This window comes from Netta rufina (genome assembly GCF_964035555.1).
Source record: "Netta rufina genome assembly, chromosome: 22".
Lineage (NCBI taxonomy): Eukaryota > Metazoa > Chordata > Aves > Anseriformes > Anatidae > Netta > Netta rufina.
This window is the reverse complement of record NC_140146.1, coordinates 7,123,107-7,147,580: the sequence shown is the minus strand read 5'-3', so window position 1 is coordinate 7,147,580 and position 24,474 is coordinate 7,123,107. Positions and strand designations below refer to the sequence as shown.

General features: G+C 41.1%; 3 protein-coding genes across 4 annotated transcripts in view; all 3 read left to right on the top strand.

The window, feature by feature from the left end:
• Positions 1–3,952, top strand: part of CAMTA1 (calmodulin binding transcription activator 1) — a gene marked incomplete at its 3' end in the record, with an annotated part of 330,178 nt that extends 326,226 nt beyond the window's left edge. The window contains exon 12 of one of the 2 annotated variants that reach the window (XM_084300276.1): positions 542–3,952. In XM_084300276.1, the coding sequence (XP_084156402.1) occupies positions 542–605 (64 nt within the window). The remainder of the gene's footprint in view (positions 1–541) is intronic. The other variant, XM_084300275.1, reaches the window with a different exon arrangement.
• Positions 3,953–5,301: 1,349 nt separating this feature from the next.
• VAMP3 (vesicle associated membrane protein 3) lies at positions 5,302–9,731 on the top strand. Its single transcript, XM_084300286.1, has 5 exons — positions 5,302–5,357; positions 6,790–6,871; positions 7,515–7,673; positions 8,358–8,409; positions 9,165–9,731. Coding segments are annotated over exons 1-5 (315 nt in total). The 5' UTR covers positions 5,302–5,355; the 3' UTR covers positions 9,185–9,731.
• Positions 9,732–9,991: 260 nt separating this feature from the next.
• On the top strand, positions 9,992–23,712 carry PER3 (period circadian regulator 3). Its single transcript, XM_084300364.1, has 17 exons — positions 9,992–10,344; positions 11,520–11,671; positions 12,244–12,359; positions 12,634–12,835; positions 13,451–13,499; positions 14,239–14,381; positions 14,762–14,840; positions 15,568–15,674; positions 15,912–16,068; positions 16,484–16,589; positions 17,013–17,138; positions 17,767–17,893; positions 18,876–19,020; positions 19,937–20,064; positions 20,603–20,782; positions 21,450–21,701; positions 22,192–23,712. The coding sequence occupies exons 1-17, from the start codon at positions 10,085–10,087 to the stop codon at positions 22,950–22,952; spliced, it is 3,090 nt and encodes a 1,029-aa protein (XP_084156490.1). The 5' UTR covers positions 9,992–10,084; the 3' UTR covers positions 22,953–23,712.
• The last annotated feature ends 762 nt before the right edge of the window (positions 23,713–24,474 follow it).

The following is a 24,474-nucleotide window of genomic DNA, read 5'->3' as shown; positions in this document are numbered from 1 at the left end:
TTAGTTGGATTCTGTTTCATAGGTTTGCAGCTCTGACATGATTCTTTGCACCATGCCTTTGTTACTTGTCCTTTGAAGTATTAGCTAGATTAATTGGGCATGTACATACCCAGCTAAATCATCTTAACTTAAGCTGTCTTCTACTCCTTTTAGGGCGGGTCTTCCCTTGCAGTAAAGGAGGAAAGGCATGTGATGGGACTGAAGTTATCCACTTCTCTTCATCTTTTGATAAGAAAGAAAAAAAAAAAAAAAGGGCAATTAAATAGAACAATACCACGAGTCACACTGTATTTACATGTAACATGAAAATTCATTAGCTAGAAATTACTATACGTTTCCAAATGTGATTTTTCTCAGATTTCTACTGTTCCCTCATGCGCTTCCAACTGTTTACAGTGTCAGGAGCATAGTACCTTCCTGTCATTTCTCTGGGAGGTGGCTCTTTTACACTGGAGGTTAAAGGGAGGAATCATTTTGATTTTTCTATCTTGAAAAAGTTTTGGAATAGACATGTTATGTGGCTCCTCTTTGTTTTTTTCAGAGTGAAAGAATTGAAAAAGGCCAAGGAACTTGAAGACACACAGCAGCATCCCGTAGCAATGTGACATTGCTTTTCAGACTGTTTTCATTTTCTGTTTTTAGCAGAGACATGCAACAACAACAACAAAAATACCCACTGCAGTTCTGGAAATACCATCTGCAGGATTTTAACAGTAATGTTTTGGTCATTGCATTTGCACTTTCATGGACAACTTTTAATTTGTTCAGCAAGACATCTTGGAACTCAATCTTCTGTTGGATCATAGGAAAAAAAAAAAAAGAGACACCAGGAAGAATTTGTGAGTTGCTTCATTCTCCAAGACGGAAGAAGCGATTATTTATCCTTTTCATATAGGGCTGTATTGAACAACATGTGGAACTGTACAAATATTATACCAAAAATATTGTTAAGAAAAGGTGGGAATGCACAAGCAACACAAGAATGTTGTTCCTGCACTTGTCAGTCATCTCCAAGAAACTGAAGCTTTGAGAGTCTCAGTGGAGGGGCTTAGATCAGTACATCTTTATTGGGTCCATGCATCCTCATTTCCTTCGCTCTTCTGTCCTTTGTGTTTCTTTTAAATCTCTACAGCACACTTAATGCAACTTTTTAAATCTGCAGGTTTTTAATACATCCCGTGGGAACTTACAGAAGGGGTTGGTATATGAGATAAACGGGTAATGCATGAGAAACAGAGAGAGTAACTTAAGCAAGTTTTAAAAAGTTTCTTTTTCGTATTTTTTTACTAGAACCTGCAAAAACATATCAATTGTCATGTACTTTCTCTCATATTCAGCACTTTATTTTCTAGCCTTACTTTCATGTGCTATTATTTTAAGTTCTTAAAATAATTTGTAAGACGTGTAGCTTTTTATCTTAAGTAACTGTCAAACCTCTTGTCATTTTGCAGAGTCACATACATATGTTGCCTGGACATTTTATACCACCTAAAGATCAGAGTGGTGCTGCATTCTGGCCAGTAAATTTCTTATTTTGGCTATTTCATCAAATCTGGGCAGTTTCTGTATATATAGAAGGTAGAAATGGAAAATGACAAAATATTTGAAAGGGAATATATTGATTAATTACTAAATATTTTATTCATAAAGGGTCAATAACTTGGCAAGATAAAATTATTATTTGTATAGTTTTGTCTGAATGAACGAGAAGAGTGTGGATGTATTGTTTGTACATATTGTATATATTAAAACAGAGATATGTGCATGAACTCAAGAAAAAGAAATGAACAAAAGCAAAGCATTAGTGGCTATGGTCTGTAAAATGAAACAAAAACTTTATTTCACTATAAGAAACTTTATTTTAAATGTTCTTTAGAAGAACATTTTTGCTAAAGCATGACTAAATGGCAAAAAAGAGCTACTGTATTTAGACTTAGGAAAAAAAGGCAGAGCAACATTACTTTAAAAAAAAAAAAAAAGAAAGAAAAAAAAAAAGATATGTTTACATTTGATTTTGGCTACCAGGAGTTTGGTTTGGTTGAATTTCATTTATTTATTCCTTCCTTCTTCCTCCTTCCCGCCCCCTTTTTTTTTTTTGCCAATGGTGCCAAGTAATGTGAATGCTAATATTGCTTAAGAAAATTAAGTTACTTTTGCAAAGCAGATAATCATAAGAGTACAAAAAAGCGTATCTAGCTTAACACCATACACTCACTCCAATAAAGAACACTTAGAATGAACATAAAATGAAAAACAACAAAAAAAAAAGAAATAGTATGAAAGTAGAAAATATGTTTCACATTTTCATATCTCCTGCTGGAAGTCAGAAAATGTAATAAAAATTGCACAAAAAAAAAAATCAAAAAAAAAGTTAAAAAAAGATGCAAACTGATCTTGTAGGGGTGTCATGGTATATTGCTATTTCCACATAGTGAGGAGCCAAAGAAATTAATTTTTTTCATTAAAGTACTAACTTAAAACTGTCAGAAATTCTCAACAATAGGAACAAGGTTCTGATCTTGATTACACAGGAATGTAAGGGAAGTAACTCCTGGTGGATTATGTACATGTGTCTGAGATCAGAAACTGTTCCTTTGTGTTTGGTTTGCTAGTGGCAGTGTAAATTTTCTGAATGGACTGGTGTAAATTTGAGGTTGTTAGTTTTGGAATAGTTGTTCTTGCTCGATCCCGGCCACCAACTGCAATGTTTAAACACAAGGCTTGTTGTGAAGCCTAAAAATATTCACACGTAAGAAACTTTTAAACTGGTGTCTTTAGAAGAAGAGTAAAAAAAAAAAAAAAAAAAAAAAAAAAAGATTGTGGCAAAAAAAAAAAAAACTGGGGTCAGTGCTCTTGGTGCCTTTTCTATAATTGTACCTGTTTTTAATTACTTCTTTTCACTGCCAGCATTGAATTACAGTAGATGTGCTATAGCTCATTCTCTTGTACATTTCTGAACTGCTGCTTTATGACCTGATTCAATTTAAAAAAAAAAAAAAAAAAAGTAAAAAAGAATGGTCGGGCTCTCACACTGTGTCTGTGGACAGCCTTATAGACTCAATTTATTGTATGGATTTAGGACTTTAAATGTTAAATTTTCCTCACACACAAAAATGGAAATCAAGAAGAATCTCCTTTGGGATGAACAAGAAATGCTCTGTATTAATACTGGAATAACTCTGACATTCTGAAACAGAAATGTTGCTCCCATTAACCAATACGTGACGATACAGAATTGATCTTTTTCCTAACAAGAGTAGTGACCTCAGTGGAAATATTTTAATTCCCTATATTTATAAAAACAACTCAGTAATATACAGAGCTATTTCAAATTACTCTTCCAGATCCATGGGCCTGGTGGTGTATCTACTAACCTAGATTCTGCTTCAGCCAAATGTTTAAGCATGTACTTGCTGTTAGGCATGCAAGCAATTCCATATGGTCAACAGAAATACTTGCATGCTTGAAGGTAAGTACAGCTTCTAAGTGCTTTCTTGTGTCGGGTCATAACCCTTCAGTGTATCACTGGGGAGTTGAAAAGACTCCCAATGAAGTGAAGTGATTTTGCTCACCCTTTTCTTGATTGTGGAACTTGTGTTTTCACAGAAGATAAGTGCAGCTTCCCGGGAAAACTCAAATTCCCAAGTGCCAGGAGCCAAATCTTCTGTCTTCTGATAATGGAATTGCTCCTTTGTGAAACACACTTAACAGCAGTAATACTGTGTGAAAGAAATACAAAATATAACATGAACCCCCTCTCTGGATGCACGCTTATGGCAGTTCCACACAATAGCTGGTGCCCAACGGGGGGTCCCCAAGACTTGCATGTAAAACTAGTATAGATGTCTTCTCTTTTGTAAGTTTTATTTTTGTAACCGTGCATGTAAAGCATCACTGAATCAATGGATCTGTTGAAGAACTCAGCTGCTGGAACCATGCAAAATGTTTTGAATTGCCCTTAAAATATGGAAAATGTTTTCTGAATGCTTTATATTCTTTCTGCTGTAAATTAAAAACAAAGAAAATTTCCCCATACAAAGTGTGTGCCTTTTTTTAAAAGTCTCTTCTGTTCTAGTTTTAAAGGGTGACATACTCCTTTAGCCACTGTAAATAATCTTGAAAATGTTTCTTCTTCTAGAATGTGTTTTTAAGCTGCTTGCAAGTAGCACTCTATCTTTTAATCTAGGATGTCCAGGATGAGCTGTTCCATCACCTTTCAGGGATTTGCTTGGCTTCTCGCTCATAGGGATGCACTGATCTTGAGCTTGAAGGAAGCAATGCTTGAATATTAACCAGTTCTCCTGGATACCCACACGCCAGTCTTCTAGAACCCTAACCCATGGGATTCCTCCAAGTAGGTAGGTCCCTGAAAAGGCCAAAGTCTGCTCCTGAAGTCCAGTATTGCCATCCTGCTTATTAATTCCTGGGTTCTCCTTTGGTGTTGTTAGGTAGACAGAAGTTAAACACCCACCCAATGCTCATTCCCTTCCCTCTCCCCTCCTCCCAGAGGAAGAGAATTGTAAGAGCAATAGTGAGGAGAAAAAAATAAATTAAAAAAGGCACGGAGATAAAAACGGCATAATAAATGAAGGAAAAATAAAACAAAGAAAGAAAGAAAAATACAGAAAGGATGCAAAGGCAATCACGCATAACCTCCCACCAGCAGACAGAGACCTTGAAAAGGCACACACGCACTGCTGCCTGCATGCACAGCGGATCCCACAGCTCAGCTGGGCCCTTCTCCCACCATACCCAGCCTGCTTGCTGCGGAGGGGAGGCATGAGAAACACAGCAAGGCCTTGACGCTGTGCAGGCCTGCTCTGCAGCAGCCAAAACATCGGTGTGTTATCAACGCCTCGGCCACGAATTGGAACTGCGGCACCACACGGACTGCGACGAACGGTAACGGAAACCCAGCCAGGTCCAGGACTGCCATAACCCAGAGAGGTCTCAGGAATGAGCCCAGGTACACTGCGGGGCTCGGGGCACTCCTGAGGGCATGACCCAAATGCCCCCCAGCGCTGACAGGCACGGGGCCGAGCTCTCCAGGCAGCCTCTCAGCAGCTGCCCCCCCCCTCACGGCGCAGTTCTGCCTGCAGCGCCCCGCCTGAACCCCCCCGGGGCGGATTTCGGCAGTGCCCGGCCCCCAGCAGCCGAGTGCCTCAGGTGCCTCACGCGGCCACCCTGACGTCACCGAGCATGACGTCAGCGCCCGGCCTACACACGGCCACCTTGACGTCACCGAGCATGACGTCAGCACCCGCCCCCCCCCCAGAGGCCCCGCCCCGCCCGTGGCGTCACTTCCCGGACGCCGCCGGAGCTGCGCGCAGTTGCCGTTGGGTCCCGGCCGTCAGGATGTGAGTGCGGGGCGGGGGGCGCTGGGCCGGGCCGGGCCGGGCCGGGCCGGGCCTCGGGGGCCCTCCGCGGCCGGGGGAGGTGGGAGAGGGCCGGGGGTGGCGGAGGCCGGCCCGGGGGGTGGGTGGCAGCGGGCCCGGGCTCAGGGCGCGGCGGCCTTTCCGGCTCGGCCTGGCCCAGGCCGCTGGGTGCGCTTGGGCGGAGGCTGCTCAGAGCGGCCCCGCTTCGGGCCGAGCCCAGGCATAACCTGGGCTGTGCGCGGGCCGGGCGGGCTGCCAGCCTCCTGCTCGGGTGGGGCATCCTGTCCCATCCTGTCCCTAGGCTTTGTGAGGAGCTGCGTGGAGTGCTGCCAGCCCCAGGGGTCCTCGCGGAAAGCACTGGCTGTGCAGCTGAGGAAATGAGAGGCTGGTTTCGTGTGGCTGGGTTGTTGTGATTGGAACCTCAGGAAGTAGTTTTATTTCTGAGTCTGTTTAGCCTTGGACTAGCACTAAAGCAGCATGAAAGGCTGACTGAAGTGCCAAAACCCAAGAGTTGTTTTGTCATTAGAGCATGGACTGCTTCTGAGCATTGTCAGAGGCTACCTGGCTGGGTGCTTGTGTATGTTTGTTTCCTTTAAATGTAAGTTTGAATCCAGTGTCCAAATGTGCAAAGACAGATAACATTCAGATCCAGTCCGCCGGATATCAGGTGACATTCAACTGTACGTGTATGTGATGGAGAAAAATTGAAAACATGGAAAACAACATGAGTGCAGGTAGTTAGAAGATAAATAAATAAAAAGTCGTTAAAGTTGTGAAAATGGTTTGAGAAACCACGAGCAGCTGTGGCATCAATTACGAAGACGTGGAATGTTGTACCATGTTAAAAAGGTACAACCTGAGGTTATAAGCTTCAGGCTAAACAGAGGTAAACTGTTGTACATGCTGAATGCCTTTTATTTCTTGTGCTTTTTATTGCTCAATGTCAACTGCTTCAAAGAAAAGAAGCAGGCAACCACAAGAAGAGCACATAAACAGAACAACCATTAAGTTTCTGTACTTAATTGTTGTAAACTATTTTGAAGATTAGTGTCTGTGCTGAGAGGGGGGGAACACCACTGAGCCCAACCTCTTGAATATCTGAACCCCATGAACCACTACTGGAGTTGTCATGTGCTTTATTAGCACACTACTGTTACATTAGCCAGCCACTACTGTCTTTTAGCACATGAACCAATTCATTTGCAGGAGATCTGGCATGTGGTGTGACTTACACCCATAGTCAGCTGCTAAAGCATCCCTTCTCCAGTAGAAAAGGAAACTTCCCTGTGTTTATTTCAAGGATCAAAATTTCCTGTTTTCAGGAGTGTCAGGTGACTTGTATACTCTATGCATATCAACTTAAAAACAATCTGTAAAAAGAGAAGCAGAGTACTGATGACTTTCCTTACTGCAGGTCAGCCAGTATTCCTGGAAGCTCAAATGTGGCTGCTGGCAGTAATCGTCGACTTCAGCAGACTCAACATCAAGTGGATGAGGTAAAAGTTTAGTTTGTTATCAGTGTAGTCCTTTTCCTTAGGAAACTGTAACTAGAACAGATATTTTTGTCAGTCGTTATAGAGTCATTATATAACCTGGTGAAGCTTAGTATCATTCAGCTTTCTTTATTATACTTGTCACTTTAACTCTTGAAAACTTCTTAAATAATAATCCAGCTGGAGTGGGTAAGTGGGTACCAGTGTCCAAATGCTAGTTGTGAACTCAGTGCTTGATGGATTGCCTTAAGCAAAGATAAAGCTTGCTCTCTGTAAAGATTCTCCTTTACAGTAGCAAAGAAGGCTCACCTCCAAATATGGCATGTTGAGTCTTTGGGGTAAGCCAAAAGCCAGCCTGGCTACCAACAAGATTTTTTTTTATGTATGGTTGACTATTGTATTTATACGCCTCAGCTCCTTCTGGAGCTAGTTAGGAATTACTTCCCAGGTTCAAGGGAATACCAGCACAACTGGCAGTACTAACACTCAAACGTCCAGCTGCAGGTGAATTCAAGAGTCTTTTCTAAATTCCTGAGTCTGTCTTGTTTCAGTATCCTAAAAGGCAATAGCTTGTACTCCTTAGAGAACATTAAGAGCACCATGTTTTTTACCTGCAGTTGATAAAGCTGATAACTTCCTGATGTAGGTTGTTGACATCATGAGAGTAAATGTGGACAAAGTGTTGGAACGAGATCAGAAGCTGTCAGAGTTGGATGACCGTGCTGATGCACTGCAAGCAGGAGCTTCCCAGTTTGAGACCAGCGCAGCCAAGCTGAAAAGAAAGTATTGGTGGAAGAACTGTAAGGTAATCATGGCTTGTACACTTGCAATATTCTGTATCACAACTAACAGCATCTCAAATGGCAGAAGTAACAGGGACTTCAGCCAGTGTTACTTGTTAGTTTTAAAACATGGCAGTGGTTAGGTAAAGCAACCAAAAGCTGGATTACCAGCCATGCTGCTTGATACAAGACACTGTCAAAGATGGTAATGGCCACAGGGAACCACTACAATAATCTGAGGTGTTGGGGAGCAGGAGTAAAAAGGCAAAAAATGCATAGGTTGCGTTAATACGCAAGCAAGCACTGGACTGCAGAAAGAGCTCATTCAGTCTCCTATAGTTGTAGCTATTGGTAAAGATTGGAGTCTTCATTGGTGAGCAACAAAGACAATGGGAAAATGTGGTGTAGGATAAGAGGAGAAATGATGTTGAAGTTTGTTATTCCTGCTTTTATGGTCACCTGAAATGGGCTCTGGATGGAGGCATAGTGGAGAAGAAATTGTTGGTGTACTCCAATTTGCCTGTGTTACACAGCTTATCTCTAAGTGATAATGGTGAACTAAAAACTGTTTACTGAAAGTTTTAATTACAATGTTAAATCTACCCCACAAAGCAAAAGTACTTCACAAAGGCTGCTTTCCTGTACCCTAAAGGCCTGTTAATGCTGCTGTACAGCTTATAGTAAGTGTTGTCTGACTTTCTTCACAGATGTGGGCAATTTTGATAGCTGTTGTTGTCTTTATCATCATCATCATTATTGGTAAGTTTCACTGAAATGGGTATTTATTAGAGTTGGAATAAATAGGATTAATTCACTGACTAGTAAAGCTTAAAGAAAGCTGAGATATTGAGATGAAGGCATATATGTAAACTTAAAATCTCAATGACCACTTTAACTATTGTTGACTTGCAGTGGGTGGTAAATGACCACTGTAAGAGCCCCAGTAGCTGAATTTCAAACACCTGTGCAGTGTGAAACTGAGAACTCCACTGGCTTATGAATGCCCTTGTTTTTACAGCTGCGTATTGCAGGAGAAATACCATATCCCTCCCTTGACTGTCCCACCTGTCCCAGTTTCTTGCTAGATGAATCCTTTTCAGTGCAGTAGGTCCTGTCATACTAGGCAGGCTTCTTTCAAGCAGAGACTCTGCTACTGCCAGGTGAAATGGTACCAAGGCTGGATCAGAACAGTAAGCTGGGGAGCACACAGCTCAGCCTCTGTTTTGAATTCTAGAGTATGTACTCTATTTGAGAGGGCAAAACTTGTGTTTGTGCTGTAATACGGTAATAAAAACTGCCGTTTTTGTTTGTTTGTTATGGTAACAAAGACCAGCAACGTAGTCCTAGATTAGAAATGTGCACAAGAATATGGGAAAACTAAAAGCAGGAAAACAAGCATGGAAAACTCTTAAATCCCTCTTTACCTATCTCTAGGATCTTAAATTCTTAAAATACAACTTACGGTAGAGGGCTGAAGGAGACTGTCCACTGCTCAATTTTTCTTCTTTTTATAGTCTGGACTGCGTTTTCATGAGTTACAGGAAGAAATTCCAGTCCACTGAAGGTGCCTGTCTTCAGCCTCTCCAATTCAAACCTGCTGTGTTTTCAGCCCATCTACTGCTGTTTAAAGCAAAACTATTCTGATTATTGAAATGCTAACTTTACCTGGTTGCCTTAAGACACTCCTAATACAAATACTAACCAGCACAGCCCGCCACTCGCACAGTGCCTTGGGAAACGGGGAGCACGGAGCAGGCGAGGAGGATGTGGTGCTTCTCACAGCTTCCGATGCTGGGAGCGGTGCCAGGCTCCCTGGCCGGGGCCGGCTTTTCTCCTCGATCCTCCTCTCCTGCCTGCCCCCGCTCGGTGCCATCTCAGAGGGGCTCGCCCCTGCCTTGTCCGAAGTGCCTCCGGTCCCCGCTCTCGCCCGGAGCCGCCCCGGGGGTGGCGGCGGCGGCGGAGGCGCCGCACGTGGCCGCGGGGCTGGCGCGCGCACGGGGGCCGCGTGCGGCGGCACGTGAGGGGCGGGGCTCCGCCCCCGCCGCGCGCCGGCCCCGCCAATAAAGTGGCTCTGGACCCGCTCCCGCCTCCTGTCTCTGTATGGGGTGGGGGGGCGGGGCGGGGCTCGGCGCACGTGGCCGCGGTGTGTGGGAGCGGCGGGGCCGCGTGCGGCGCGCCTTACGTAAGCGCGCGAATCGCGGTGGCGGGCGCGGGAAAGGCGGAGCGGAGGCGGCCCCGGGGCGAGCTCCCAGGCGCCGGCTGACCTCGGGGGGTGGGGGGGTGCTGCGGCGGGGGGAGAGGGGCTTCGCGCCCGGTGTTTTCGGGGTGAGGGGTTCGCGGGACCTTCTGCCCTGTAGGGAAGGGGTGTGAGGTTGCTGGCGAGCCCGGCTGTGCCGTTCGATGTCCCGGTGCCGGAGCGCTTCGCTGCTCCGGGATGGACGGGAGCGAGCCCCGGGGCAGCCGCTCGCCGGGCGCTGGGAGCGGGCAGGAGGCGGCGAGCAACGCGGCTGGCTCGGGGAAGCCACGGGGAGAGCACCGGGAAGCTGCGGGGTGCCGCTGCGGTGCACGCGTGGGAGCCAGCTCCGGTAGCAAGCGGTGCGACGGACCCAAATCCAGGAGGGATTGCTGCTGCTGCTGCGAGTCAAGCGGCAGTTCGGCTCGGAGTTTGAGGAGGCAGAGCAAAGTTAACAACAGGTAACTCCTGGCAGCGCGTGCTGACCGTCCTGCTGCTTGAATTAACGTCCTTAAGCAGAGAGCTAACATCAGGACCGAGGATTTGATGTATTTGTGGTTCAGAGCTCTTCCCAGGGCTGAATTATTTCAGTCCTCCAAGGAAGCTCGCGTGCATTGCAAACCGTGATGTTTGTAATAGACTCAGGTGTGGGTTAGATTGCTGTTGCATGATTCCTCCTAAGCTGTTTGTCAGATACATAGATTGGCAGATCCGGATATGTCCACAAACCTTTTGTGGCTTCTAAAGATTGCATTTAGCAGTAGTAAAGCAGAATTAAATAATGCTTTTTGAGAATGCTCAGAAGTTCAGTGAGGTGCTTCTGTTGTGGTTGGTTGGTTGGTTGGTTGTTGTTTTTTTTTTTTAAACAATTTGAGAGTCATAATTCATGCAATGTTGAATTTACGTGTAAAATTACTACGTAATAGTTAAGCTTCTTTAGTGATTTACGTAGTGACAATATGTTTCTAATAAAATGCCAAAAGGACAATAGTTAGTTAAAATAACTGTTTGTATCTCACCTGTAAGATTAGAATCCCTCTGTATTTTGAGGGTATTGACTGCTTCTGTTTCAGCCAGTGAAATAAGTAAAACTAAGAAGTGGGAGATTTTGCTTGTTAATAACCTTGTAGCTGCGGGGTCCTACTGCTCTGTTGTAATGAAGGCTCATAAATCATGTGAAGAGTGAAATTTTTGCATCAGGTGTATTTTGAGGACCTTATGGTCCTGTGAATTGTTTTTAATCAGATGCAGACTTCAAAACTAGAAAGACTCACTTACATAAAGAGTAAGCATTTATTAATGATTTTAATACCAGCAAGATTTAGACAAATCTGTAGTAAATATCAGCTTATTTCTAATTGATAAACATCTTAGCTAGAAGTTTGGTTGCAATGCCTTTGCCATCTGTAACGTGCTGGAATTGAAAAGGAGGAAGGTTAGAGAAGAAATGGTTAGGTAGCAAAGAAGTCAGCAAGATACAACAGCAAATACAGTGAATGGACATTAGGTGGTCTTCTGACATTTTGTGAATCTGAAGCTAAGCCCATATAGCGGTAATTTAGTGAATAATTTTGTGAGAGGGAAAAAAAGCTTCTGTACCAGAAATCCCCAGCACAGTCTAACCTTGGTTTTACAGTGATCAGCTGGATTGGAGCCAGTCTCACGAAGACCTGATGATGATGATCCAGGAAATGAAAAAGTGTTTGCCTGAAGATAAAAGGAGTTCCAGCAAGCCCAGTACAATCAGTGCTCTCAATTATGCTTTGCAGTGTGTCCAACAGGTCCAAGGTAAGTGTGGAAAAAAATGGAAGTGCAGAAGCCATAAAGCAGCTTGTTTTGAATAGATACATCTGGCAACAGATAACATTGAAAAAAAGGAAAGTATTTTACTTATCCTGCAAAGAATTAACTTTTTGAACCATTGATTTTTTAATCATGATGTTATCTTTTGTATTTAAGTGTCCACTTACTGCTTCTCTTTTATTCAGGGTGCAGCTGCAAATAGGTGTGTACTAATAACTTGCCATGTGTGTTGAAAAAACAGCGTTCTTGTCCCACCTCAAAACCTTACTGGATAGTCTGTTTTCCAACAAAACTAAGTAGCTAAATTTATTCTTTTGCCATCACATTCTGTCTCTTCTGCTTTTTTGTGCTTCTTTTCTATAACATAAATAGGTCACTCCAATAGTATAATCACTATGCCTTTTTCCTTTGTCATTAAACAGACCTTCCTCATCTCAGCTTGGGCTTTACCTAAAAAGATGACAAAAATACGAGTGCTGTAAGAAATACTTTCAAATTGTCCCCTTACTGACATCCTTGTGTTTGTTTTGCTTTTCCTATTATTTTTTTTCAATTAGCAAACAAAGAGTTTTTCCAGGCCTTGAATGATCGAAGAGTGTTTCAGACGGATATGACGACATACAGCATAGAAGAGTTGGTGACAGTTGCATCAGAACACACTCCAAAAAACAGTGTAAGGAATTCAGTAACACTCAAGAGTTCATCATTTGCTATTTCACTTTCCATTTTGTCTCCATGTATGTTTTTCAAACAGAATGTGTAAAAACGAAAAGCACTTTAAGTTTTATTCAAACAGATCTTTGTGTTAGTAATGGTAGGTCAGTGCTATTGCTTATCAAAGCTGACTTAGCATACCCAACAGAAGCAAGTGAAAAAGTACCTATATTTTCTTTTTTCTTGTTTCCTAGACACAACCATGATCTCGTTTAACAACGTTTGTTTTCCAGGATACCTTTGTGGCTGTGTTTTCCCTGCTTTCTGGGCGCATAGTGCATATTTCCAAGCAGGCAGCATCTATTCTAAACTGTAAGAAGAAAGTGTTGGACTCTTCCCGGTTTGTGGAGCTGCTTGCCCCCCAGGATGTGAGTGTGTTCTACACACATACTGATCAGTCCCACCTGCCGCTTTGGAATGTGGAAAATCAAACGGGTATGACTTGATGCTTTATCTGTCTTTCTGTCTTCACAGAATTTGGATAGAATAGTTGTTTGCTTTAAATGCTTATGCTACCAATACATATAGGCAAGTCCAGAGTTGCCACTACAGAAGAATGTGAGACATCAGAGGGTTCCTTCGTGCTAACATGCTAGGGATTCCTGAACTTTGCAAGACAGTCATATTCCTGTCCATCAGAGCAGTGGCACCCCTGTGGAGCTATTGCTATTTTCTTGCTGTGAATTATTGCTGAATTTCCCTCTCCCCGTACCTCTTGGTTGTATATGGTTTTTAGTACATGGTTCCCAAATTTTAGTCTTTGCTTTCCATGGTAATGAACCAGAAAAAGCTTTTTAGATCATGTGTATTTCCTCTGAATTTAGCTCCAGGTCAGCAGTTTCTCCAAGCGAGTGGGCTGGACAAGAGAGAAGAATATATAAAGTAGTAACAGACAGTTGAACAGCTAAATCAATAGCTATTATAGAGAAGGTTGTGAGACTTTAGTCTTGCTCCTAAAGCCTGGAGAATGCAGAGTTCAAAATAGTTCTAGTAGGTGTGACCTTTTTTAGGATATGAACTGATACCTTCAATGTATGTTCTTCTTCTTAGACTCTCTGTTTGAATATGCCCAGGTGAAATCCTTTTTCTGCAGGATCAGGTAAGTACACTGTTATAGTTTTATGTTTATGAAGGCTGGGCCAAGGGAACAATATTGGACACAGGCAGCAATTTTCTTGTTATGACTGACCGTTGTGAGCTTGTGGAACTCCGTACAAAAATGACTTACTGTGTTTAATATTAATACCCAACAGGATGTTTTGAATATCTTTTTCATAGTGATGGTTGGGAGAAGATGTAATACTTATTCTGCCTCCCAGTAGATCACTGTTACATTCACATGTTTCAAAAACCTGAGCTCTAAAATCACTCTTCAAGTCTCTTGAGTTCAGCAGGGCAGATTTCAGTTTTACTTTGGGGAACTGTAGGATGCGTAAACATTTTGCAATACTTTTTTTTTTTTCATGTTTTCATATAACGTTTCCTTCTTTTATGTAACAGAACCTTTCAACTATGTGGGCTTCCTGAGTAAAAATGATTGGTTCTCAGGTGGGCTGAGAATTGGAAGGTGGCCTTTAACTATTAGGGTGATGGCATTCAGGAACAGTCTTTCAGTGCGTGTACTGGAGGCAGTGTACATACTGGATTTGAGGGGAGCAACTGTACTGCTGAATTGCTGGCCTGTGATTGCATGGGATTGTGCCTAGGACCTCAGGAGATTCTTCCTGATGATATGGTCCTGTGTGCTCTGCATAATGTCCTTGTGCAGGGTTTTCAGCATTGGCGTAAAGCATTTGAGCCTTGATATCAATGTGTAAATCCCTTTTACTTTTTCTCAGGGGTGGTAAAGATCAAGAACAAGAAAAGCATTGTTACCCATTCCGAATCACCCCGTACTTGGTCCACGTGTGTACTTCGGTCCACATAGATGCAGAATCCTGCTGCTTAGCTTTGGCTGAGAAAATTCATTCTGGATATGAAGGCAAGTCAGGAGAGTCCTGTGGAAAACAAGCCAATAGGAAAATACATTATATGAAAGTCAGCTTCATTTGTTTTAGAATTTGTTCTTTTGTAGTGCGGCCATTTTAACTTTGAGCATATAAGTGTGTGCACGTATGCATGTGTATCCAAAACATATGCGCCTTTGATAGGTCCTGAAACATTTGACCTCTTCTCACTACATTTATATTTTGGAGAAGTCTATATCACCTAAAAGTTTGTTACATATCTTTGAGTTACTGATCAGAAAGCCGTGAACAGTTAAAAAGTTCAGGAGCCTATAACGCTCTGTCATGAGCAAAAGTTAGATTTTCTGTCTTAATGCATATTTTCTGTTTCAGTAAATACTTCTTTTTCAATTAGCTCCTCGAATTCCTATGGAGAAAAGAATCTTCACCACCACTCACACTCCAGGATGTGTTTTTCTTGAGATAGATGATAGGTGAGATTTGAATCTTAAGAATGGTGAGGTACGTATGGAGAGGTAGAAAAAGTCCTCTCGGAATGCAGCTGGAAACCCAGGTAAATTATTCGAACTGTGAAGTTGGCAGTAGTTAATGAAACAAATTAGTTTTGTGTTAATTTTCAGTAATTATTTGTGTTAGTTTTCTCATTGAAAAACATCTAAAACTCCAAGAACATAATCTCCTTTAACTAAAAATGTAAAATAGAACAGAACTGCAGTCAGTTTTCAGGGACCTGTGGTAATGCAAGTAGTGGAAAACCCACATCATGCAAAACTGTGAAGAATTACAATGCAAAGATGCAGTTTCACTGAGCTGGCTTAAATGGATTTGGCCAGACAAAAGTTGCGTCCTGCAAACACCTGAGTGTTCTTACAACCCACTTCACAGCATCCCTGTCAGATTTCTCATTTTGCCTGTGACCTCTTTCTTCATGATCGCCCCCCCCCCCCTTTTTTTTTTTCCCTCCATATATGGAAGCACAAAACTGCTTGTGACTTAAATCTCCAAGAACAAAAATGTTTGTCATTGGTATTTACGTGTTTACGTTGCACTGGAAGATTATCAGATGGTTTGGAAAATGTTCTGTAGCTTTAGTTCAAGCTGTTGTGGATCATGCACGGGGACTTTACTCACAAGCAGCGGTTTAGGGATGTAAATACTCAAGACTAAATTGTAATCAATGATAACATGTTTCGGTTTCAGAGCAGTGCCTTTGTTGGGTTACTTACCTCAAGATTTAATTGGAACATCCATGCTGATGTATTTGCATCCAGAAGATCGTCCTTTGATGATCGCTGTTCACCGTAAAAGTAAGTACAGTTTGCTTAAAAGGTATTTTTGTTCTTTTTGACGTTCTTTCATTCATGTATTTTTTATTGTGTGACTGGTTTCTAGTCTGGACAAAAATAAAGAAATTAAAGCAACCAATTTGATGTCAAAGCAAATTCAAAACTAGACTTCCAGACTTCTCCAGTCCTGCATGTTTGTGCTTTCATTGCTGTGTCACAATGTAAACTAAACCTTGTTTCTTGGTTGTTTTTGCTCAGTCTTGAAGTTTGCTGGCCAGTCCCCTTTCGAACACTTACCCATTAGATTTTGTACTCAAAATGGGGATTATGTCATACTGGATACCAGCTGGTCCAGTTTTGTGAATCCATGGAGCAGAAAAGTGGTGTTCATCATTGGCCGACACAAAGTCCGAACGTAAGTCAGTTGTAGAACTGAACTGAACTAGAGCTGGTGTTGCTGATGTTTGGGGATGGCCTTTTGACTTCTCAGTGATCTTTTCTTCAAGGCTTTCTAGAATGTGAATTTGTTTTATGAGTGATGGAGGCAGAGGGGTAGATGCTTGTCAACCTTAACTCATGTTATTGTGCTGGTGTTCTGTCTTTTCCAAATCCTGGGGCTTTATGAGAAGCACTGCTTTCATATCACAGCCTCACTACCCTGGCTTAGCTGTTGCTGGAACAGATGACATCCTTTTGTGTTGGTTCAGGGAAAAAGTCAAAATGAAATACAGATACTTTAAAAAAAAAAAACAAATATTTTCTAACTCTGCTTACAGCTACCTTTTCTTCATCAAATTAGAATTAATAGTGAAATTTTGTTGGCTCTCTAGAAGCCCTCTGAATGAAGATGTCTTTGCTGCAAGAAATAAAGAAGCAAGCAGTGTTGAGAAAGAGATAAGAGAATTGCAAGGACAGATTTACAAGCTGCTTCTGCAGGTAAAGATGATGAAAATTTCAAAATAGTGGTTGGCCTTTTGAATGAGAGAGGCTAAAGAAATTGAAGTTTGTTTAGCAAATTTCTTTGGGGGTGATCTTCTAAAGCATCTGAAAGGAAAGTTGTAATTGGAGACAGGCTTGTGTGCCAGGTTTAAAAATCTAGCTCTGGGTGGCCCCCCTGATTAGAAAAACATTTTGACCTGTTTGCCAGGTCTTTGTGTTGAGAGCTAAATCTGCATCCTGAAACAGCTTTGAGGATGGTAGAGAAATTTTTCCCAAGAAAGTGGTGGAACACAAAACAACACTGACTTCTCATTTATTCTTGTTGTTGTTTACTTTGAGTTATGTGTTGCAAATTATGTTGTTCCCTTCTCTTTAATCTCTAAGAGAATGATTCTTTTTTTCCCCTCTCCACTAATACAGCCAGTTCATAGCAGCATTTCCAGTGGTTATGATAGCCTTGGTAGCAGTGGCTCTTATGAACACTATATCAGCATATCGTCTTCGAGTGACTCCAATGGGAACTGTGCAGACGAAACACAAGAACCAGTAAGTATTTAAATGTGTCAGTGCCTGCATGGTAGAAAATGCTTATTGTATACATATGCACTATACATCATGAATTTTACTGAAGTGGAAACATACAGCTATGTTCAAGCTACATGTACTTAAATTGGTCAATTATAGACCGCTGGTTTTTGGAGGACCGCTGGAGAAGGGAGGTAGAAGAACCATGCAACTAGAAAGAGTGTTGATACACAGGGTGGACAGGGGCTCTGTTTGGTTTAGATTTTTTCCCTTTTCTTCCCCTAAAAAGGATATTAGAGGTGTATTGTAAACTTCTGTAGAAGAGAGTGGAAGCAATCCTGTCCTAAAACAAGCATTTAAATAACTTAATTTCCTTTTGAGACTTTTGCGTAAATCGTCAACTTAGTGCTCTCTCAAGGCTTGCATCAGTATAAAAACATTCAAATGATGAGGCTGTTTAATCTTTATCACAGCTCGATGTAATTATCGTGGTTAATTTAATTAAAAATTCCAATAGATACCAGACTCAGGCTGACAGTCTGCTCCCTTTCAGTTAGGAGAATACGGGAACCCAAGTCCATCTTAGTGGTCTCCTATGGCCTCTTTTTATTCATTTTATTCTGACTTCACATTTTTTACTTATCTCAAGATAACTTTGCAACAAGTATGTGCAGATGTCAACCGAATAAAGAATCTCGGGCAGCAGCTGTATATTGCATCATGGAGCAAGCCACAGAATGGAAATGAACAGGCTATGAGTTCAGAAATGCTAGGAGGTGAGTTAATGTAATTATGATCTCTAAGTTAACATAAACTCCTGTAGGCCTGGAGCCATGACATTGGCTGTCTGGTGTTACACTGAAGCACTTAAGTTAGCATCTTAACATGGCTTAGATCCAGGAAGTAGTCATTTCTGTGTGTGTGTGGTTGTATGTTTTGTTTGCTTTTGTTAACTCAGCAGATAGAATGACTGCTCCCTGGGATATGGAAGAATGTACTTGTCTCTCCAAGTTAATAGACTTTTTTATTTTAACGCTTTCTAGTGAAAATGTACACTTGTTTGTTGCAAATATAAGTCTAATGTGGAAGCTTCCCTTAGTTACTGATTGTGGACTCTCAAACAATCCACAGACCAGAGGCTGGAAAATGCTCTGCTCCACTTTTCCAGTTAACGCCTAGCACAAATACATGGAGAAGAATGAGTGCTTCACCAAAGATGATAGGAATCTGTACGAAAACATTTTGGATTGTGATATTTTTTATGAGTTACATTTATATACTATTCTGACCAGTGTATCTAAGTTACAAAAAACTTAGAAATTACTGTTAAATAACAGATCAGATCCTGTGATGTGTAAATTCAGAGAAGAATATTAATTGAAGTTTTGTTTACAATTGACAGCCTTTGAAATATTATTGACTTACAAATCTAATAAGATGTGATGCATGCATCTTTTAGCTCTTTTGTATTTTTTAGTTTTATTCAGTTCCAATCAGTTTCTTAAATACTATTTTCTTTCTGTGTTTTTCTTTGTGATCACTAGATTATTCTTAGTGGATGTTTAAGGTTTTGGGGGGCTTCCCTTTTTTTTTTCTTCATCCTCCCCTGCTTCAAAATGTAAGAATTGAGGTGAAAATGCAGAATTACTTGGTAATGAGAGCTGTGCTGTGATAGATGGTGTGTTCCTGTATGTGTGTCATTGGAAGTAGTGGTTAGATACCTTTGAGAGTAGTCTTTGAGAATTTCTTCTTTTCTAGGGAAGAGGCACAGTGCTTCCTGTTTTCTCCAGAGAGTGAGAAGTGACAGCACAGAAGAACCAGGCAATATACTTTATGATGATTCAAAGAGGACTCCACTTGTTCCTTCCTATCAGCAGATTAATTGTGTTGATAGTATCATCAGGTAGTAAATTCTGAAGCAATTACAGTGATCCAGGTTTAAGATTAATTCATGGAAGTTAACAATGGGAGCAGTTTGCATTGGTCTAGACTGTCAGGGTTTTGACTTAAAATTCCATTTTGGAATGTTTCTGCATTAAATATGTTAATGGTATCCTTATCGCATTTCTCAAGAAAAATGGAACGTGTCTGAAAAACTCTTACGGTAATTAAAATTTTAATTTTATTCTTCAGTCAACTATTATATATACATATATATGAACTATATTACCAACTATTAGACATTTTAATGATTGAAACATCCTTGATAATATAATGCTTGACTGAAAGTATTTATTTTCTGCGGTTGCGTAAAGGAAAACATGAGTGAAAAAATCAAGTCAGTGTGCACGTTTTTTCACTTGCTTTATCGAGAACATGAATTTTTGGTCACTGCAGTAAAGCGCATATGCTCATGGTTACCTCAGTTTTGTGCTTAGCTTTAATGCTTTTCCACGAAAGCAAAGGAGCACCGCAGTTTTGCTTATGAACAAGTGTCATTGTTTCTATTAAATCTGAGAGATGTACATCCTTGACCTTTAGAGGTTGATGTTCATCTTTTGAAAACAAAATGTGAATATATCAATAATTGTGCTTAAGCAGGAATATTCCAAAAAAAAAATGCATGTTTGAGGAAAAATTTCAATTGTTTCCAACTAACAGATAAGGTAAGTCCCCAAAGAGAAACAGAAAATTAATAAAATAATTATTTAAAATACTCTTTGGAAGGCAAGTGTATGTTCAGAGCTTCCTGCAGTGAATTTCAAATGCTAGTTAACAGTACCTGCACCTGTAGTTTGGATTGTTCAATTGTTTCTCTCAACAAACTGGATAAAAAAAATGGAGTGGGGAGAGTTTCCTGTAATACACTTGTATTTCAGATATCTAGAGAGCTGCAGTATTCCAGTATTGAAAAGGAAATGTAAATCTTCTACAAATACATCATCATCATCTTCAGATGACGACAAGAAAACCCAGCAAACTCAGCAGGAATTCAAGGCATTGGAAGGTAATGCAAGGGATACTGACAATCATCATGGAAATGCAATGATCTATTTTTGATGTGCTGCTCTTGTATGTTTCAAGGTTTCTTTCTGTTTTTTAAATTGTTGTCACGCAAATGGCACAAATATTTTGGTTACAGGTAGAAGTAATCTGCTTCATTTGTCCAAATCATACAATTAAGTGTAAGCAACAGTAATAAGTCTTTGAACTTAGAATGCATCATAAGAAGTACTGTTCGCTGTTGCTAAATAAACCTTCTCTTGCTCTTTATTTTTATTCCATATTTATGTATTAAACATTTAACATATATGGCACATTTATGTATTGAATATATGTTTAACAAAGTGCATGTTAAATTCGCACTTGTGTATGAATGTTATATTTATTTATTTATAAGACTGTCTTGTTTAACAGTGTGCATAGCGAGTGGTTCCTTCTGAACCAATCATATTTGATGATTTCAGAGCAATTGTAGTGCTTGGACAGAAATTCCGTGTAGAAATGTTGTCATTTACCAGTAGATACTGCTGTCTTTTCATCAGTTAATTCCCAAACTCCAATATCTGCTGGCTGGGAAGAGATGCTGAAAAAGCAGACAACTGCAGGCATTGTGGGAGCTCCTCTGGCAGACCTGACCCTGTCCAAGTCTCCAAGTGTGGTATCTGCCACTAGCCAGTGCAGTTACAGCAGCACTATAGTGCACGTTCCACACCCTCAATCAGGTACTATTTGCTCTTGGAAAACATTGACTTGACTCTGTAATTTATTATTTATTTTTTTTAATTTAACAATGTCTTCAGACTAAAGTATGCAGTGGGAAATCTTTGTTCAAGTCAAGCATGTTCTCATGAATGTATGATCTCTGAAATACAATGAAGGTACTTTTAGGGACACTGTGAAGAAAACTTGAGCCTGGAAATGTTTACAATGTTTTTATAAAACCTTTTAATACAATACAATTTGATATAAACTTTCAAAAAGTTTGAACTGTTTCCTTTCCCCTTTAGCTTCATTGCACACATCTCAAGCAAAGCAATATGCTGTTGTTCAGCAACTGTGAATGAAACCTAAAATGACTAATGGGCCAATATTACTTGATCTTAATTCAGAAAGAAACATAAAAATGAGAACAATTGCAGTTAAATACTAAGAAAGTACGAAGAAAGAAACGCCTCTGTAACTTCAAAGTAATTTAAAGTAATTTGCTCAGTTCGTGTTAGTATAACTGTATTTGAGTGTAAAGGGTCCCATGTTCCATCCCGCACCTCTGCAGTCTCTATTTGCTTGGTAGCTCAGACATGTTTATTTTCTGTGTAATGCTCTGGGTATCATGGGAGACCAGAAGGTCAGAGCAAAGAATGAATGATTTATTTTCTTCCTTCTTCAAAGAAGTGACTACAATGGAGGATGCTGCTGTTGGAAATGAACAAATGGAACTGCCTCCTGTGAATGCTCTGAGTCTCATTATGGTGCCTGAGGAGTTAAAGCCTGTTGGGCTAACAAAAGAGACTTTGTCAGCCCACACTCAAAAGGAGGAGCAGAACTACGTGGACAAGTTCCACCAGAGGATCTTGCTCTCTCCATTTAGGACTTACCTTCAACAGGGTAGCAGAAGTAACAATGGACATTCCTGTGGCCAAGGTAGGCAGCACCTTTAAGAAATAAAGATGTACTAAACTTACTTTAAAGACCAGCTTAGCAATGGGCTCATGTTCTCCTTTGTGTGATTTAGTGAGAACCTTACTACGGTTGCAAACAGAATACTTTGTTCGAATTGCCAAGTCCTGACAATGGCATTGCCCATACAGAAGTTCTGCTCCATCTTGAATGTTGCTTTCTTAAACTTTTCACAAAGCACCTAACTACTGCAATAAATACTGCAAATCCCAAGTAGTTTATTGCCTTCTGCTGAAGAACTGTAGAGGATCTGATTGGATTAATATAAGAAAATTGATTATACGAAGGCAAATATTGTTGATATATCAACAAGTCCACCACTGTAGTACATGGAAGAATTATCCAGAAGAAAATCATCTCTTTGAATAAGCCACACTTTAGTTATCTGGATGTTTCTCCATACTTTTCTTTTCTTGGGTCTATCAATTCACTGTCTATTTTTCTTCCTCCTTAGGAGATTCCCCTTCACTGGAGAGGAGTACAGCTAGCTGCAAAAAAGGCAAACATGGAAAATTCAAGTGCCAGAAACCTCAGAGACAGTCCTTAGATAGCCACTCTCGTAGTAAAAATAGAAATACATGTAGTCTTCCACGTGAGAAGAGAACAATTCGGAAACAGTCATTTTTTCCCTCAGAAGTATCCTGTCAGAGCTCCTCCAGTATGAATGTATTTCCTCCTGTGGGATTTCCTGTCTATTCAGATTCACGATCTAGCTTTCCAGCCTCTCTTGTAGGAGAGGAGCTTGCCCTTCACTCATTAAAACCTGAGCCAACGTCATTGTCACAGCTATGCTGTGAAGCACCATCGTTCCCAGCACTTTATCCCCCAAACTTAGGCACATTTATGGCTGTATTTTTTCATAGTTACCCCATGTATTCTCAGCTGCCTCAATATGCCTTTCTTCCTAGCCCTCAGTACGTTTATCCCCCTTCTTCGTATCCATGCACAACACTACCTCTAGCTCCCCCTCCTGCTCCATCAGCAGTAGCCCCAAACTCTGCGAATCAGCCCTTTCCAGCCTCTTCTGCCACATCGACTGAGGAACAGCAAGAGGGCCGGCATCACTGGGCCCTACAGCTGAGTAGCTCACGAGGCAGCTCCCCACTTCAGCTGGATTTGCTTCAAGAAGAGCTGCCAAAACCTGTGGAGCCTTCCATCAATACTGATGTTAAAGCACAAGCAGAAGCTAAATGTGTAAGTAACATGGATCTCTAGTGTTGAAGAGAAACTCGGACTTTCATGGTGTTCAGTCACCAAAACCAGCTATGATCTGTGTTTCATGGTCAACAGATTACCTATTTTTGGCCACTGTTGTGGTCTGTAGACTGCAGAGCATAAATAGCATAGGAGGAGCTTTTTATATTTGAGCCCTTAGGAATTTGTAACACTACAGTCCAGGCACTTAGAAAATGACACAAATGTGAGATCTGGTATAGACTCCCACAAATTGCTCTTGCTCAGTACTTTGGCAGCATTTTTCTTTCTCCATTAAATTGTTGGCAGGAAGTTGGGGTGGGCATTTATGCATGTGGAACTTGGTTAGGACTACACCATTCACATCTTTTTTTCACCCAGTCTCACAGTCTCTGTGGAGAACCAAAACAAAGGGAAGATACTTTTCTAATTACTCCCTCTGTCTCCCAGGGATGCAGCTAATGAAAGAACAGGGATCCTGTGTGGGTTGGTTTCCATGCATGGGTATAGAAAAGGCCTCTCCAACTTCCGCTGTAAACTCAGAGGCAGGAATCCAAGCTCTGCATGCGAGGAAAAAAACGTCTCCTGAACCCAGATTGGGCTGAAAAGGCTGGATCAGCTGAAACTGCAGGGTAGGGTCCTGGAGTTGGTATACCTGTAGCTGCTGAAGCAGCAAGCTTAATGTAGTAAATACGGGAAGACCCTTTCATTTTCCTTGTAGTGCACTGTTGCTTTGTGTGCGTGGCTGCTTCACACCATCTAACTGAATGTGAAAGGGACTGACGCTATTGTCAGCAGAAGATCTTGAATTAGTATGAAAGTACAGTGTCTTGACAGAAAACCAGTAGAGAAGGATTTACAGCAGACACCAGTAAAATAGAGAGTCCAGACCCATGTTGTTTTCACCCACTAAGTGTTATCCTGAGATCCAGATATCCAGTCATTTTCAGAGCTAGGAACTCTAGCTATTGAGCTGACCTGAGAACTTAGTAAACATGTTACAAATTCAGTGAATGCATGACCTTCCTTTCTCAAGATAAAGGGTGATTTCCATGGATGTGTTCTGTTTTTTGTTTCCAGGACAATGATCCAGAAGGTAGTGGTAACAGTGCTAGTAGCCATTGTGCTTCTAGTGAATTTACTGACTGCCAACTACATGAGGACTCCCAGGTTCAGCAGCATGAGGCAGTGGATCAGCTGTATTTAGTTCTTTAGATTTTTCACTCCAATGACATTTCTAGTTATGGCACAGGTAGGAAAGTTTAGGATCTAGACGTTTGCTCCTCTGATTCGAGGTGGCTTGCTAGCATGCTGGTAATTCGTAACAAGATGCTGGGGAAAATGGGAAATCCCAGTAAGAGGTCTGTATTTTTCACCAGCTCTAAGTATTTGAAGCCAAATGCATTTCACCTTAGTCAGAAATAGGAATCTAGAAGCTCTTCCTTTAATGCGTAAGTCACACTTCTTAATTTTGCTTGTTAATGCTTTCAGCATTAGATACTAACTTGCATCTTATTTGGGTAGAGGTAACTCTGCATAGAGT